This window comes from Mus caroli, chromosome 16 (assembly GCF_900094665.2).
Source record: "Mus caroli chromosome 16, CAROLI_EIJ_v1.1, whole genome shotgun sequence".
NCBI lineage: Eukaryota > Metazoa > Chordata > Mammalia > Rodentia > Muridae > Mus > Mus caroli.
In genome coordinates, this window is record NC_034585.1 from 91992732 (window position 1) to 92010407 (window position 17676).

The following is a 17676-nucleotide window of genomic DNA, read 5'->3' on the forward strand; positions in this document are numbered from 1 at the left end:
GAGAGAGAGAGAGAGAGAGAGAGAGAGAGAGAGAGAGAGAGAGAGATCTCCCCTACTGCTATTTACTGTACTTGATAATTTTCCTGGCTTTAATTTTTTTTTAAAAAAAAATCATTTATTTATTTTATGTATGTGAGTACACTGTATCTCTTCAGAGACACCAGAAGAGGGCATCAGATCCCATTACAGATGGTTGTGAGTCACCATGTGGTTGCTAGGAATTGAACTCAGGACCTCTGGAGAGCAGCCAGTGCTCTTACCCTGAGCCATCTCTCCAGCCCATTTAACTTCTTAACTGATAGAGCAAAACCCAATCAAGATGCCTAGATAGTAACCAGTAGCCTTGGCACTGAACAGGCTGCATTTTAAAGCCACTTCCCAGAATGAGCTTTGCTGCTTCCACATGCTCTCTGTATATGACTTTTGTCCCTGTGTTCCCATTAAGCTAGCAAAGAATGGGTCACAGAAGCCAGTTCTTCAGGCAGTGAGTAGACTCAGAATCAGTCATCTTGAAGAAGAACGTGATGGAGTGACAGATGTCTAGAGCAAATTGTGGCAACTGTCACAGCAGAGCAAATGGGAAAATATCATTCTAACAGTGTGAGGATTAGGGATTAGGGCTATAGAAAAGCAGCCAAAGAGGCAGGAAAGATGCTTCCCACACTGGGAACTTCTTGAGGGGAGCTTTGCCTACATCTCACTTTGGTTGTCCAGCTCCCACTACTATAAGAATGAGCGTGTGCTATTTCATGCCACCCAGTTTCTGGGAATTTGTTATGGCTGCCAGTGGAACAATGAGCCCAATGTCTCAGGAGAGTTGAACCAGGCCTATCTGTATTAAGATGCTCAATAAACATCTGGGGCTTTGTGGCTAAGGAAAGAATTCTTCAGGTATCCAAGTGGAAAAGAAAAGCACTGTATAATGAGGAAAAGTAAGAGAGGCCTTGGATTTTTCATTAGGTGCTGGGTGTTGAAAGACCCTGGAAAATATCCATAATGTGAGGAGTCCACAAATGTCATCCAAGTCTACAAAACCCAAGCAAGACATCACTCCAGTGTGAAGACCTCAGTAGGCATCTAGGAATGTGGACATGCCAGGAGAAGATGGCACCCATCCTGGAGTACAGGCTGAGCTCCCCTGAGAGGACCTCAGGACACAGCACAGAAGTTGGCCATTTGTGGGCTCGGTGAGACAGGAGGTGCTAAACTTACTTCCTTGTAGGATGCCTCAGCTATTGTGGGAAATACAGTTCTCAAGAGCCAACCCCTGAGCCAGTGAGATGGTTCCATAGGGGCCATTGTTCTTGTTGCCAAGCAAATAACCTGAGATTCATCCCTGGTACCCACATGATGGGAGAGGAGAAGCAACATTCACAGAGAAGTGTGTCTTAGTCGGTGTTCTAGTGCTGTGAAGAGACACCATGACCATAGCAGCTCCTAGAAAGGAAAGCATTCAAGTAGGACTTGCTTCCAGTTCAGAGGTTTGGTCCATTGTCATCATGGTGGAAAGCAAGGTGGCATGCAGGCAGACATGGTACTGAAGAGAAGATGAGAATTCTGTGTCATGATTTGCAGAGAGAGAGAGAGAGAGAGAGAGAGAGAGAGAGAGAGAGAGAGAGAGAGAGAGAGACTAGATAGTCCTGGCTTGAGCATTTGAAACCCCAAAGCTTACCCCCAGTGACACATTTTCATCATCAAGGCCACATCTCCTAACCTATATCCAAGTAACACCACTCCCTAATGACTAAGCATTCAAATCTATGAGCCTATGGGGAACATTTCTATTTAATCCACCACACATACACACATATATGTGTATATATATATATATATATATATATATATATATATATATATATATATGGCTCAGCAGTTAAGTAAGTGTGCTTGCTGATCATCCAGAGGAGCCAAACACAGCTCCCAGCACCCTTGTCAGTTAGCTTACAACAACCTGTATCTCCAGCTCCAGGAGATCCAATACACTCTCCTGGCTTCTGTGGGTACACCCACACACACACACACACACACACACACACCTATTTTTTTAATGTGGGACTAGGGAGATGGCTAGGTTGGTAAAGTCCTATGTAGGCATGAGGACCTAAGTTTGGATCCCTCACTCCCACATAAAAATCTGGGCACAGTAGTGCACATTTATAACTCCAGCACTTGGAAGGTGGGTAGTGGAGACAGGCAAATCCCTGGAACTGATAACCCAGCCAGCCTAGCTGAGTCAAAGTACCCCCAGTTCAGTGAGAGACCCTGTCTCGAAAACTAATGGAGAAAACAATTGGCAAAGATACCTCTGTTCGTGTGTGTGTGTGTGTGTGTGTGTGTGTGTACACCCATGCACACATGTACACACACAGATTTTGTTTGGGTTGACCACATTCAGACTTCTTGTCCTTAATCCATAAATAATATACCTGTTTTAATAGAATTTACATTGTGCTAGATACTAACTATGAAGAAGCAGTGTCATGTGTCACATAGGGACACAGGGTCCTGGGATCATGGATCAACCTGGTGGTCTATTGCTGTATTGCTATGAAGAAACACCATGACTACAGCAGCTCTTATAAAGGTCAACCTGGTGATCAGCAGAGCTGGTGTGGCATGAGGTGAAGTTTACTGGAGACAAGCTTAGCATTCGCACACACTCTGGCACACTGAAAGAATTGACAGGCTTTGACTTAACAGGACCTAGGTGGTCCCTAGCTGTGAGCAGACTGAGGGAGAAGGTAGAAAGACCACTTAGAAAGAAGTGACAATGACATGGGCCAAGGTGTTTCCCTTGTATCACTCATGTGGCATTGTAGGGAGGGAGAGGAGCTCACTGAAGATTTACCCTGAGCAAATGTTACAGAACTATGTTAACTTAGATGGCAAAATCCTGTGGATCTGGCAGATTCCTTTCTGACTATGTATATTTATTTCCTGGATGCTACCTCTCCTGTCACGTGGCATCCCCTGTCCTCCTGTCTTTATGAGAGTTTTCTCTCAAAGAGAATGCCAGTCAGACTGCATTAGAACCTAATGTCTCCATCTTAACATGATCACCTCTGACTGATTTCTAAACATGGTTCCACTCACAGAGACTGGAGTTAGACCTAATACCTGCAGTGGGGAGAAATACAGGTAGAGATGTTGGATAAGAAAAGCCCAAGCCTAGGGGTAGGTAAATCTGGGATCATTAGCACAGTAAAAGCAAGCAAAAACTCCACAGAGCCCCTGATGGCCTGAGAGAAGGCACAACAGAAACTTCTGCAGACTTGGAAGAACGCCAGACAGAGAGGGAGGTCACCAGAAAAAGGAAAACTGGGCAAGGGTGGTATCCTGGAGTTAGGAGAAGGAAGGGAAACTGAACCAAGTTAGAGATAGAAAGTTATGGGCCTGGCCAAAGCTGAGGGTGCTCTAATTGTTGAATAGAGGTCTTGGGTTAAAAACTTGCCTGCCTAATAGCATTTTCTGTAGCTTGTATAACTGGATGTTCAAACCTTAGAGACTTTAACTGCTTATTCTGTGCTTGATTCTAAAGTCTGTGTTTACTTACTAAACAGTCCATGTTTGGACTGAGGTTGGATGCTAGGCAGATAGCACACTCCACCCCTTGAGGAGCCATTGTTTACTGGAGATATGGGTCAAACAATTAACATACAGGGCAACAGCTTAGTGCCATTAGCCACCAGGAACTGCAAATTAGATAGCATTCTACACCCACTAGAATGGCTGAAAAAGAAAATAGGGCCACTAGCTTTCTGAGAGGGCATGGAGCAAGTGAACTCAGTGGACCATAACACATTGCCACAGGGGTACAACTTGTGCATCTGGGCTTGAGAACTCCATTTCTTTTTATTTAAAGGGCATCTACCCTTTGACCAAGCAGGTTTCATTCCCAAGAGAAATAGAAACACATCCACAAAAAGACAGAAATGTCCAGGCAGCCTTATCTATCATAAGGCACCACCGCTTCCCTCAAGAGAGACAGAGACAAGCAGCCTGGTGGTAGAAAGAAAAGAACAGATACTCCACAGTGTGTAAGAGTCTCAATGCGACTGGGCCAAAATAGAAGAAAACTACATGGTTCCAGAATGTTCAAGAACAGAGGAAATTCACCCCTTCTAATAGAAGACAGAAACTGGTATCTCCCAGGAAAGAGGGGCAAAGAGGACATTTAGGGATAATCAGGGTTTTAGGAATGCCTTGGCAATGGGCACAGAACCTATCCAAACTCATCATCAGACTTCTGGCAATTTGAGCTTTTGTTTATTAGAGATGGGGTCTTACTGTGTAGCCAGACTAGGCTATCCTCCAACTCAACACCCCGCTTTTCTGGTCTCTGTACTGTTGAGACTGCAGACATCTACCATCACCGTCTTTTCATTATACCAAAATTAGACTTTAATAAAGCTAGAAAAGAGGCACCTGTTTGCTGGACTCAAAGCTCAGTGGTTAAGAGCAGTGACTGCTCTTGCAGAGGACTCAGGTTCAGTTCACAGCATTCACATGGCAGCTCACAAACATCTGTAATTCCAGGGATTCTGACACCCTCTTCTGAACTCCACAGGCACCAGCACATATGTGGTGCATTTAAGACATGCAGGCAAAATACACATGAAGTAGAAACACATTCTTTCATAAGGACGTACTTATGATGGGTATCTTCAGAGACTCAGCAGGGAGATGGAGTAAAAACCAGTAACAAGAAGGCTCCTGGGGAAAGGATACCACAGTGGATTTGATACTCCAAGAAATATTTGGAAAAGCAAGGTATTTCTGGCCAGGGATGAACCTGTGCAAAATTCCAGAAGTGACTAAAGAACTGGCCATATTATTGAGTATTAGTGACTCAAAATGTCCCCTGTTTCACAAACCTGTCTGGAAGGCTCCTGAGGTATCTGAGGCAAATCCCACTTGTTTCTTGCAGCAGCATCTTCCAGGGCTGTGGAATGTTTTCCATATGACTTTATACATTTATATTTTCTAACATTTCTCCCTAAATCAGTATGGATATTAGTTTTTACTGATTAATAAGTTGTTGTGCTTCATACTTCTACAAATAATTTGAAGCTTTCCAATTTTTTTTTCTCCTTAAAAAACAAAAGGTACAGATTCTTGTGGACACTGGAAGCAGTAACTTCGCTGTGGCAGGTGCCCCACATTCCTACATAGACACCTACTTTGACTCAGAGAGGTGAGTGGCTTACACACAGCTGCAGGGGCTGGCCTAGTGGAGAGGGCTGGATTGGCATCTTTGAGAATGTACTGGAACAAAACAGCCAGAAGGCCATCTGTCTCATTTCTCAGGAGCTGTATTCATGTGTGCATGTTTGTATATCTGTCTGTGTATGCGTGCATGTGTGTGTGTGTGTGTGTGTACTAATGCACACAACGTATGCACATCTTCTGGAGAATTTGTATCTGGTTATGCTAATAGCCTTGGGGAGATTACCTTATGAAATTTCAAGTGTAACACATTCCTTGTTTACACAGAACCTGCACTTCACAGTGTGGAAAGTTGTTGGAGAGGAAGTCTACCCACATGTGGCCCACCCACGTGTGTCCCACCCTCTACTTATCAGGATCCACCTAGGTGGCAGGAATGACAGGGTCCCTTATTTGTACAGCTGAAGAGAGGACAGGGACTGCCTGTACCAGGTGGCACCTCATAACACCTCTGTGCATTAGTGCTGGCCTCTCCCTCAAGGAACACAGAGCTTCCGTGTGGCATGTGTGTGGGGTGGATGGAGTTGCTTTGTGTGTGCCCATGTGCCAGCAGGTTGGGTTTGGTGCTTTTGCTGTCCCCTCCTGGTCACACTGGTGGTTTACAATGGCCTCTGTATCTGTACATCCACCATGCCCCTCCCATCACCGCCTCTGGACTTCAGCACAGTATTGCTCCAGATCATTCCCGTTTAACACTGTAGCCTGGGAAGAGAAGGAGCAAGGAGTCTTCCTGAAGTCTAGTTTCCAGACTTTAGCATTGTACAAATGCCTTGCAATGAGATCAAAAGGCCATTTAAATACCCCATACATAATTCTTACGAGTTTGAGGTAGTGCAAGTGTTAGTTACACATCCAATCCAAAAAACGTGCAGTGCCCTCAAACCTGAAACACTTTGAGCAACCACATGATTCTGCAAATGTCAAGTTCCACTACAGACCTCAGGTCAGTCACATCACAAATGCACCAAAAATACTGTGTACAGTGACCTTAAGGTCACTTGTGTAAGGTATGCGTGACACAAGTGAGGTTTTCATCTAGGTGTAGGTGCCCTTTCCCAGGTATCTCAGTATGTATGTGCAAACACTCCAGAGAACCTGAATCTGAAGTACTTCTTGTCCCAAGTATTGGGGAAAATCTACACCAGCCTGGATGAGGGTCGGGAATGAGGTGGTATGAGTAAGGTATGAGTATACCAATGAGAGACATGTGGAGGATGCTGGATGCTGCACACCAGTGTGTGAATGTGGGCTCAATGGGACACTGACCCCGAAGAGGCCATTTGGGCAACTGGTTTAGACTGGTTACTGGGTTACTTTGGGTGGTTGATGGGATTTTCCAAAGTGAAGAACAATCCTCATGAGATTAGAAATAAAACATCATGTGCCTTCATTTACATATTAGTTAAGGCTCCAATGTATGCTAACTCTGCCTGGAGGCCCCCAGGCTCAGATAAATAAATAGCTTTCCACCCACACTCATGCCATGGAACTTCAGGAAGCCCTGTGGCAGGCAGATGGTTCTGGGTTTTAAGGGATGCCCTGCCTCTTCTAGGATTGCACCATTTCTGACACTGATCTATCAGTGACCCCAAACAGGGCAGCAGACCAAGAAGTCCCAGCTCATAGATCTGGAGCAGATGCACAGCCCACACCCATCCCTGTAGCAGTGTAGAGTTCCAGTCCTTATCACAGACCTGTTGGCCTAAGATCCAGAAGAAGGGAGCAGTAAAACTGGAACTGGTGTACATTAGGGTGGTGTGGACACAGGTGCTTATGGTACAGTGCAAAGTTAGGGTCCTACCACAAGGCAACCACCTGCAGCCTCTTGGCAGCTTCATTTTCAGCTCCATTGGGGCCAAAGTGCACCCAGGGATCCTTTGACAGGACAAAAGAAACATGCTAGGGTAAATAGAAGTCACCATTGCTGAAGCTGTGTACTCTATCACTGTGTTAGTTGGTCAGCTGTGGACAGCCATGGCAGCTTTCTCACCGACCCCCTGCTGTGTGTGTTGTGCCAATGAGCCTTGGTTCTCATTCAGGCTCCAGCAGGACATGTTGTTTTGCTTTCCTCCTTCAGGGGAACTCTGTGCCTCTAGCCAGGTGTGTGGGAGGTGGGCAGAAATTCCCCCTTTATCCTGTGCAGTAAACAGGGCTTCTCAAACTTGCCTTCATCTGAGTCAATATGAATTCCTGGGCTTTCCACTGCTGCTGTGACCAGTCATCCTTCCTCCCTGTTAAGCCCACAAAAGGGCATAGACACCCCCTCAGCTGTGCCACCTCAGATCTATTTCCCTGGCTTTTAAGTAAATAAAACGAGAAACAGCAGAACACACCCAGGTCTAGAAAAAGCAAGGCTTCCCTCTGTGCTCTGTCTCTGCCATTACTGTCTTCTCCTGGCTGGGCCTGGGAGGACTGGGAGAGGGAATCTGTGCTTAGAGTCAGCAGAGACATAATTATTATAAGGAATATGTGCTCTCCATATAAATTATCATTTGTAGTTTGCTGATGTTGGCCGTTGTGAGGTTTTTTTCAACCTCTGAGTCTGATGGAAGCCAGAGAACAGTGTCTTTCCTTCTGGATCTCTGACAAAGGTGCCTTTGTGGAGATGTTGGGCCCTGCCCTGTGATGTTTGAGTATCGAGTTGGCCCTCAGATTTCTTTGTTATAATAAGGCTCCTGGCTGGGCTTAGCAGCCTCTGATATAAACCCCCAGCCTTCCTATGTTCAGGTTTTATACTTCCTGAAGCATTGTGCAGTAATTGGAGATTGGGCTCAGGGTTCTCTGAAAAGACCTCTTTGATTTATAGAAGACGATGGGCCACTATGAGTCATTTGTGTGGCTTGTCACCGTCATGAGCCCTCTTTGCAGCTGTTGAATGCCACAGTGTATAACTATGCAGCAAAAGGGAAAGGGCTGCATGCTTTTCAAATGCATTTTCTTTTCAGACAATAAAATGGCCTCCAGCCAAATGGACAAGTGAAAGGTCCAATGTATACCTCACGTAATCCTCTGTTGTGTGTGTGTGTGGGGGGGGGGGAGGTATGCATGCTTGTCTATTAATGTTGTCTTACTTCTGCACTCCATCTGTGTTTAAACCCACAGAGGTGTTGAAGCAATGAACTAATTCATTTTCTGCATGATGACCATGAGATTAGGGAACCCAAAAACCACCTGGTGATGTCTTTAAGGAGGCTAGCAGACACACAGATACCTTTCCATTACAGTAGGAACAGGTCTTTCTCTTGGTTACTCAGGTAACTTTGCAAGACTGTGGTTGACCTGTCCATCAGTGGCTGGCTTCTTTGGAGCCTGAGAGCTTGAACCATCAGGTCATGCCCAAGGCGCCATTCATTCAGCTCTGGTGACTTCTGAAATCATTGACAAGTCACAAGGACCAAATAGCCAAACCCACTGGTAAATGCTAAACGCTGAAATATGCACAGAAATCTTGTGAAGAGGCCTTTGGGGGCCTCAGTATTCCCTGGGCTTGAAAGTGGTTTGGGAGAACCAGAGCTGACCCAAGGACTCACCTTTGAAGTCAGCAACTCCGCCCCTTCCATGTTCTCTGGAAACAATGATAGCTTTCTCTTGAAATAGCATGGCCCCAAAGTTCTTTTCTTGGCTTCAGCTGATCTCTTTTTTTAATTCTACTTTCCCTGAACTCTCTGATCAGAGGCAGAATGTCTTCCAAATCTCGTTCAGAATGTTTTTATTACTGTGAGCAGATTCATTTCTGACCACCCACATCCTTGACTGTTTGCCGCATCTGAGCATCTGGAATGGAGGCCTTGGAAGTGAGAAGCCCATCCAGGGTTTTCTCATGGCAGGATTAATAGGAAAAGCAAGTGAGGGCTGAAACTCAGTGTCAGAAAAGTAAGGTTAGCAAATGAAGATGTGGCAATCACTTTAAAGTGCTAATAACCCGCAGGGCTGCTCATGGTACTGCCCAGGCTCCTCTTCACTGTTTCAGATTCAGTAAAGGAGCCCCAAAGAGGGCGAGCTTACAATTACAATTTTCCCACATTCTCCCAGGAAATGTTTTCTACAGGGGTGGCCACTGATCGTGTGGAGCTGTTGAAGTTAATTAATGCTAAATGACGTGAAATAAAAGTTCTGTCACCATCACATTCCAGTAGACGCATGTGGCTTCCATAATGGATGACATACACATAGATCAGCCTGTCCTCAGAGCAGGTTCTTCTGGACAGCGCTGGTCCAGGGCACAGCATTGGACCATTTAGAAGTCTGTTGCCCAGAGACATTAGACAATACCTTTCCATACCAAGAATGTTTGCTCCCCCTTTTTAGGAGGCAGTCAGATTTTAAGTTTAGGGTACTCAGTGGTATCATCCTGTTTTCTAGAACAAACCTGAGTTTTCTAGTGATAGCTTACAGATTGGAGAAAGCTAGGAAGCCCTTTGATAATTATACTAATTGTAGCTGTTTTGTTGCAAACTGATTGGGAGCCAGGATTTTATTCTAAATCTGTCACATATTAACTTTTCTAGTTTGCATAGGTAGTCTCCAGAGGTACCCGTCCTGGCTTATCCAGGAGTATTGGGCAACTGAAGCACAGAATGTGATAGTTTGGTCCTGAATGGTACAGGTAGTAAGTGAGTGTGTGAACACATATGTGAACCCTGGTACTATAACTCCTACTGCCTTTCTGTTCTCTACAAGTGGCATCAAATTATCCAGGAATATCCCTGTAAGGCAGGTGCAGTATCAGGAAACCAAAAAACATGTTGTGTGGCTATGAGGCCACTCAGGTTCTTATTCTAGGGAACATGCTGAAGCCTAGGTGGGATGAAAATAAAACACCTTTCAAAGTCCAGCTTAAGGAAGCTGATGGGGTGGGGGGAGATAGCTGATCTGCTAGTTAATTTATGGGGTCCACAGATGTTGACAGTGAGCCAATTCTGGCTGCTGGATATATACATACACACACACACATATATGTTTACATATATGTATATATGTATATATATACACATATATATACATATATATATATACATACATACATACATATACATATAGTTTTATGCTTCTATATGGTGTGTGGCTGTTCCCTTGATACAGCACCACAGCTCTATACCTACAACAGAGATTATAAGGTAAGCAAATGCTAGAACATTCCTTCATAGAAAAGGTGTGCTGACTCCCATGCCAAGTCCTTCTGCAAGCATTTCTGAACTTGACCTGTTTATCAAAGGAATCAAGATGTCAGTGTTTGTTTCCCCTTATTGGCTTTCCCCATAGATGTGTTTGTTCCTCCCCACTGGGTGCCTGGAACATCTGAGCTTGCACCAACACTCAACTTGCTCTTTGATCCATCCTCAAAATCTCAAGTCCCAACGGCCTTACAGTGAACACCACATGGACAATTACCAGGGCTTGACCCTGGGGCCCTGCCTGTCCGTCTACTCCCATTTTTCTCTTCCTGTTTGTCCACCCTCAAGAGGTTTCTATGAGTTTTCTCATTGCCATGACAAATGCTTGACAGTAGCAGGTCTGAGAAGTCTTCAAGGGCAGCTGGCTGCACTGGGTACACACGTTCTTGTAAGCTGCAGTTCTCCCCAGCAATGTATCTATTCCTTTGGTCAGTCTGTCATGGTAATGGGACCATGGTGCCATTGATTTACACCAAGCTAGATGGTTTCCTTCAGGCAGGAAGGTCACCAGCAACAGGATCCCAACAATGTTCAAGTTAACAATGGTGAGCAAAATGAAAATAATCTAGAACTTGGAGAGGCAGAGCGCCTTGTGAAGACACGAGAAGAGAAGATATGGGTGAAGATGGCAGTGCAACTCAAAGACCGGGTTAGTGGCTTCAGCTTGGTCTTTTCTCACCACCATTTTTACTTCACTAATACCTAAAGGGGCTTCCCCAGTTGCCAAGTAGACCTGGAAAACGGTGCCAGCTGCAAAGGAGGCTCTGACTTTACAAAAGTATTTTAAGTAGCAGTGCAGTTTCAAAAGAAAAATGGATAGCTTTCTTTTCATGATCATGTACAGATGTCTTTTCTTTATATTTCTCACACATATGAATATTTTAAGACCAAATGGACTACTAAGCCAAGTGTGTGACTTTTTTTTTAAGATCCTAACAGGACATAGAATAGCAACGCTGGTCTTCCAGTTTTAGTCATTTCAGTTATGAGCCAAGCAATACCATTTTGTTTTGTTTTGTTTTTTAAGAGCTACTATACCTTTAAATGTCCATAGCTACATGACCAGCCCTTCAGTCTATACTTGAATAAATATGTCTATTTTCTATGAATTATCTTGACTGTTTTAATAAACAGGGTTTTTAATAAAGTTTATTTACCTGAAATGTACTAATAGCATCCTGCCCACCCATAAAACAATAAACTTATCAAAAATCTTATTTTTGACATTTGACTACATGGTGGAAGCTTTCTATTTTAAGGACACATGCCCCATCCAGTTGGAATTTGTACCTTAAAAGAAAAAAAAGGGGGGTGGGGATAGCTCTTCCCTGGAATTAAATGATCTAAAATGTTTGATGTGGTAGTACTTTTATAAAATGTGCTGGAGATCACTCCTTGTAATTTTTTAAATAAAAAGTCAAATATTATTTTTTTTAAAAAAGGAAGGTTTATTTTGTCTTTCAGTGTGAGGCTACAGTCTGTTTTAGTGTCTTTTCCTTTGCTGTAACAAAATCTGCAGACAAAAGCAACTTAAGGGAGAACAGATTTGCTTTAGCTCATAGTCATTGTGAAGAAGTCTAGAGAGCAGGGGGTTGAGTAACTGATCACATCCTATGCTCAGTCAAGAAGAGAACAAAATATGTTTGCTTCCTGCTGTTCAGTTTACCTTCTTAATTCATGTGATCCAAGATATCCTACTATCACCCTGTTTAAAGAGGAGTTCCACATGCATAGTGTGCAGGTCTTCACACCTCAGTTAACTGAAGCAAGATATTGTACTTCAGGCAAAGTGAGAGGCCCATCTCCCACATGTGACAGCTCACACCATCACACACCAAGGCAGAGAAGCCATGGCACCTGGAACATGGAAATGGTCACACTGCAACTATGGGCAGAAAGCAGAGGGAAATGAATGCTGGTGTTCATGTCTTCTCCCTTACTCCTTTTTGTTCTCTGGGACCCCAGCCCATGTGATGGTGACACCCACATTTGGAATGAGTTTGTCAGCCTCAATTAAACCCCTTTATTAAAACCCTCCCAGATGGAAGTATGTCTCCTAGCTGATTCCAAACCTGGTCTGATCAACAGTGAAGATTTGCTGCCTTACTTATGCACACGGTGTTCATTTCATGTCTCTTTCATTACATTCTTTTCTTGTTTATAAAAGGAATTTTTGCTGAAAGCAGAGACATATTATCTTGAGTTCCTGTTGCAGAATTAATATTAAAACTCAGTGGACTAAGGCAGTGGGCAAACAGAGTCTTGGGAAATACTTGGTGATTTAACACTCCTTTAGGAATAGGGCTATTTTTCTTTAGGGAACCTGCTTTAAATGGTCACTGTCTTCCTTGGGTCGCTTCCCATATTACACAGAAATTTAGATTAGTACAGTGTAAGAATGACCTTGCATGGTTAGAGACTCCAAAGACTGGCACAGGAGGTCCTCTCCCAGACAGCTTTACAGTTATTATATTATATTATTTATTGTTATTATTATTATTATTATTACATTATTCTCTCTACTGAGGTCTCCAACATGTGGCCACCTATCAGAGATCTTCTCCACCATCAAGTTGCTTGTTCACCCTCACTCTGCCTTATTCCCCAGTTGCTCTGATTCATTTATTGTAGCCTGATATTTTATATCCTCACATGCATGCTGTCTCTCCTCCCAGAGTAATCCGGAGAAGGAAGACTCCCATCTACCTCTCCATTGCCTGCTTGTGCTTCTCTGACCCTGTCTCAGTACCTCTTACCCTCAGCACTTACACACGTGCAAGGTTCTAGGTCACACCACAGTACTCTTCCTCATCAGCTTTGTCAACTGTGCTTTGATAGCAAGATCACCTTTGAGATATTGGGGAAGGACTATGAGATTAGGGAATACAATTAGAAAGGCCTGGGCTTGGGCTTTGTTACTTCACTTGGGTTGTATGAATCTCAATCCCACACTGAGACAAGCTCATGGGATTTCCTGCTGTAATTGCACAGTCCCTTTGTGTGAAGAGCTCAAGCCCAGTAACCCTGTGGAGCCAGATGGTCCAGTGTGTGCCCAGATGTAGATGTAGAAAATGATGTAGCTAGGTGAAACACCTGACTCAGGATAACTCCTATGATAGTTTGACTTAAACATGGGGGGAGACTTCAACTACATGCCAACATCATAGCATCCCTTCCATGTGGCATGGCAACAGTTCCCAAATTGCCCATGCTTATGTCTGTGGAGAATGGTGCCTTGGTCAACATGAACCACTTTCTACCGAGTATCACCACCTATAGACTGTATAGGACTATAAACTATGGTGACCATCTGTGTGGTTTAAACAGCATGGACTTGTAGACTGAATATTACTGACTTTTCTTTTGCAGCTCCAGCACATACCACTCCAAGGGCTTTGATGTCACTGTGAAGTACACACAGGGGAGCTGGACTGGCTTTGTTGGTGAGGACCTTGTCACCATCCCAAAAGGCTTCAACAGCTCTTTCTTGGTCAATATTGCCACTATTTTTGAGTCTGAGAATTTCTTTTTGCCTGGGATTAAATGGAATGGAATCCTTGGACTTGCTTATGCTGCTTTGGCCAAGGTAAGGCAGGTCTTTCTATTCAAGTTCATCAGATGAAGTGATGAGGCTGTGAAAACCAGTCATTAAAGGGACCCACACAGGGGTCCTGGGTTGTCCTGTATGGTTACTGCTAAAAATCACATAGCTGATAGATACAAGTGTTCACACAATGACGTTTCCAGGCACATTTGCATTTGCAGCTTAGGGTAATTTCCTTTAAGATAAAATGTTAGCTCTGTGTGTGTGTGTGTGTGTGTGTGTGTGTGTGTGTGTGTGTGTGTGTGTGTGTGTTGGGGGCAGTGATGAGTATCACACCAACCAGAGGTTAGCATCAGGTGATTTCCTTAGTCACTCTTTATCTTATTTTTTGAGACTCTTAGTAAACTAGCAACTTGCCAGATCAGTTATACTGACTAGCCATCAAACCCCAGGGAACCTCCTATCCCCACCTCTCCAGTGCTGGGATTATGCCTATATATTGCTGTGTCTGGATTTTTTACATGAATTCTGGGGAATCAGCCTCAGGTTCTCACATTTATATAACAAGCCCTTTATCAACTGAGCCACAGATCCAGCGCAGTTTTTGGTGTTTTGCCTTTGTCTTTGTTTATTTAAGTTGTTTTTTAATGTTAGCAGAATTATGAGTCCTGTAGATTGTGGGGTTTGCTTACAAGCACTGATGAGGGTGGCATTAAAGTGAAACATACATGTAATCAAGCTCTTAGGATCATATGAGATGATGCCTATGGATGACACTAAGCCACCAACTGAGAGCACTATACTCCTGCCCTGTCACCCCAGGGGACCTCTGGCCAGATACCAGCAACTGGTATATGATCAGATACCTTGAGGATAGCCAGTCCTTGCAGAAATAGCTAGGGAGAAATGTTGGAATGTTGTGCTCACAAAATCAGAGCCTTCCTAAGATGAGGCAAGACAGGATTGAATCATCTCCAGTAATTGTACTTGGGTCAATACAAAGAAATAATGAGGTGCTAAAAGAGAGTGGGCAGGGGCTTTCTATCCAGAGCAGTTGCCAGAGGCAGATGGATCTGCAGAAGCCCAGGCTTTGGGAGGCAGACAGGGATGTGTGCACTTGAGAAAAGAAGAAGGAGTCACCTGCCCTGGCCCTGCCACCAGGCACCACTCCTTGGCTGAGTCCTACACTTTTGAGCTCTAGCTCAGTGAAGGGAAAAATGTAGTCACATGAGCAATGGACTTCTCTGGCCCAGGACCATCAAGAAAAATTGTTCACCCACCCTGTGGAATATGTGTTCAGCTCCAGTCTGTTAACAGTGGGGTGTGTGGACGGACCCTTGGCTTCTACTTGAGAAAGAACAAGGGTAATCAAGTGTCTGTCAGATCTCAGGCAGAGGACATCACAAGATAGCCAATTACTCAGTTCATGTTCATGTGAGGCAGACCCTGTGAGACTCTTGTGTCCAATTTACATATGTGGTTACTTCAATGAGAGGATTAGCAGCAGTTAAAACATGAGCCCCAGGCCACTCTTACCCTACTGCAGAGCCAGGACTTGTTCAAGAGCCCCTTTGTACTTGGCACTGTGGGCAGACTTCATAGATTTAAATAAAGACTGGCATGGATCCTGGGTTCCTAAGTCCCTTCTGCAAACAGTGTGAATTTGGGGAAATCATATCTTGGAGTGGTTGGAAATGAAGGATGAGATGCTTTCAATGCTAATTATTCTGAAGAATAATCCCGAATTAAGTTTACTTAATAATATGTAAAGGCTTCATGAGAATAGAACTTTGGGATTTCTTGGGAGGCATCTAGACTTTTTGATCATTTCATCCATCAAATCCAAACATTACTGACAGCTAGCTTCTGAACTGCATCTGTAAGGACCAGCTGAGTGGCTTAGGTCAGGTGTCTTACCTAAGAAATGGTGTGGGTGGCCAAGGACTGGATAATAGTCCTTTTGTGGGTACTCCTGGTGGGTCCCAGGTAGTTCTCCAAAGCCTATGCATCACAACCACCAGGGGCATCTTAACCTACAGATGCCAGGTCCCTCTGCCTACCTCCTTGGATCTGGGTCCTTTGGGGTTGGTTCTGAGCAACTCTAGATTTTTTAGTCCTTGATTGATTCTAAGGCCCAGGACTAAAGGGAAAACGGCTCATAGATTAACACCATGTCTGAACTATGCATGTGTTAGGCTCTTCAGACAAAAAGACTTTGAGCCCCTTAAGCCCCAGAACTGGCAGGCAACTGTGTTCATATTTGTCAGAGAAGGGAACAAAGAACTAGTTGGGACCAGTTCCAGGGTTGGTCAGATATGAAACAAGCATGCATCTTCTGCTGCCTACAGTAAAGGGACCAAATTGAGTCCCCACCAGACACCACCCACCCAACAGTGAACTTGGTCTTTCAGTCCACCAAGACTCACAGCCTCTCTGCAGAGAGATGGGGAGATGATACTAAATCCATGGTAGTAGCATTATAGGAGGCTGAGATGGAAGGAGCAGGTGGCCATAGAGAAATGGACCGATCAAATTAGGAGGGTCCTTTCTCATTCATAATGTAGCTTCAAAATCTGGTGGCTTGTAAGCAACCATTCCTTCAGAGTGGCCATGGACAAGGTTTCATCCCCCACAACTGAGCATTTCATTTGCCTTAAAAAAAAAACTGACAACCCAAGCAGGACATGGTAGTGCACACCTGTAACCCCAGATATTCTCAAAGTCAAAATAAGAGAATTGCCAGAGCAACTGAGGCAACATAGTGAAACTCTGTCCCAGATGAAAGAAAAATAATCTGACTACTCAGAAAATTAGTTAGCCTTGTGAAAGCCCAAGTATAAACTCAAGTCTGTACTTCATGGCAGCTGGAAGCATCCTAATAGCTCCCAGAGACATCATACTTTTGTGGCAGAACCTCAAATGTCAGACAGGAGGAAGCAAAATGAGAGACACCTGAGTGATCACAGCTGTTTTCAAGCATGTGTGTTGATTAACCATGAAGATTCTTTAAGTAGATAGACCGAGAATCTCAAAGTAGAGGGATACTGACTACACCAGGTCACCCTTGTCTTCACAGTGGTCACAGCAGTAAACCTCTTTCCCACCCTTCTGCAGCCATCAAGCTCTCTGGAAACGTTTTTTGATTCCCTGGTGGCCCAAGCAAAGATTCCGGACATTTTCTCCATGCAGATGTGCGGGGCTGGATTGCCAGTAGCTGGTTCTGGTACCAACGGAGGTAGTCTTGTGGGTATCTTTCAGTCTTCAAGGGATGAACAATCACAAATTGTTGGGGATTTTGTTTTATTAAAAGCAAATCAGAATGGTTAGACACACAATCTAATATAGGTCCTGTTAGATCCCACATAGGAAATGTTTAACTGTTACTAAACATCAGGCACCATAACAGAATTTAAGCATATTTAATGAACTTGTCTTACAACCTTTAAAAGATAGATAATGGTCCTGCCATCTAGAAATATGATTCTCACTGTTTCTCCAAACCTCACCCCAGTTGTCTTATTGCTTTTTGAGAGTATACAGAGAGCTGGCTTTCAATGGGACGCTTTGCCAGCAAGTAATGAACAATGGGTTAAGTACAGCTGTTATCTCTCCTGTAGGCAAGGCATATACATGAACGATTTCATATACTTGATCAGAGACCACTGTGTCTCTCCCTTCTTCCCTCCCCCTTCCCTCCCTTTTCTTTGTTCCACTATACAGGCATATACTATC

At 44.0% G+C, this 17676-nt stretch overlaps 1 protein-coding gene across 1 annotated transcript in view; it reads left to right on the forward strand.

The window, feature by feature from the left end:
• The window catches only part of Bace2 (beta-secretase 2), an 86331-nt gene that overhangs the window by 39021 nt on the left and 29634 nt on the right, over positions 1-17676 (forward strand). The window contains exons 2-4 of the mRNA XM_021184823.2: positions 5106-5194; positions 13770-13986; positions 17059-17187. Coding sequence (XP_021040482.1) covers positions 5106-5194; positions 13770-13986; positions 17059-17187 — 435 coding nt within the window. The remainder of the gene's footprint in view (positions 1-5105; positions 5195-13769; positions 13987-17058; positions 17188-17676) is intronic.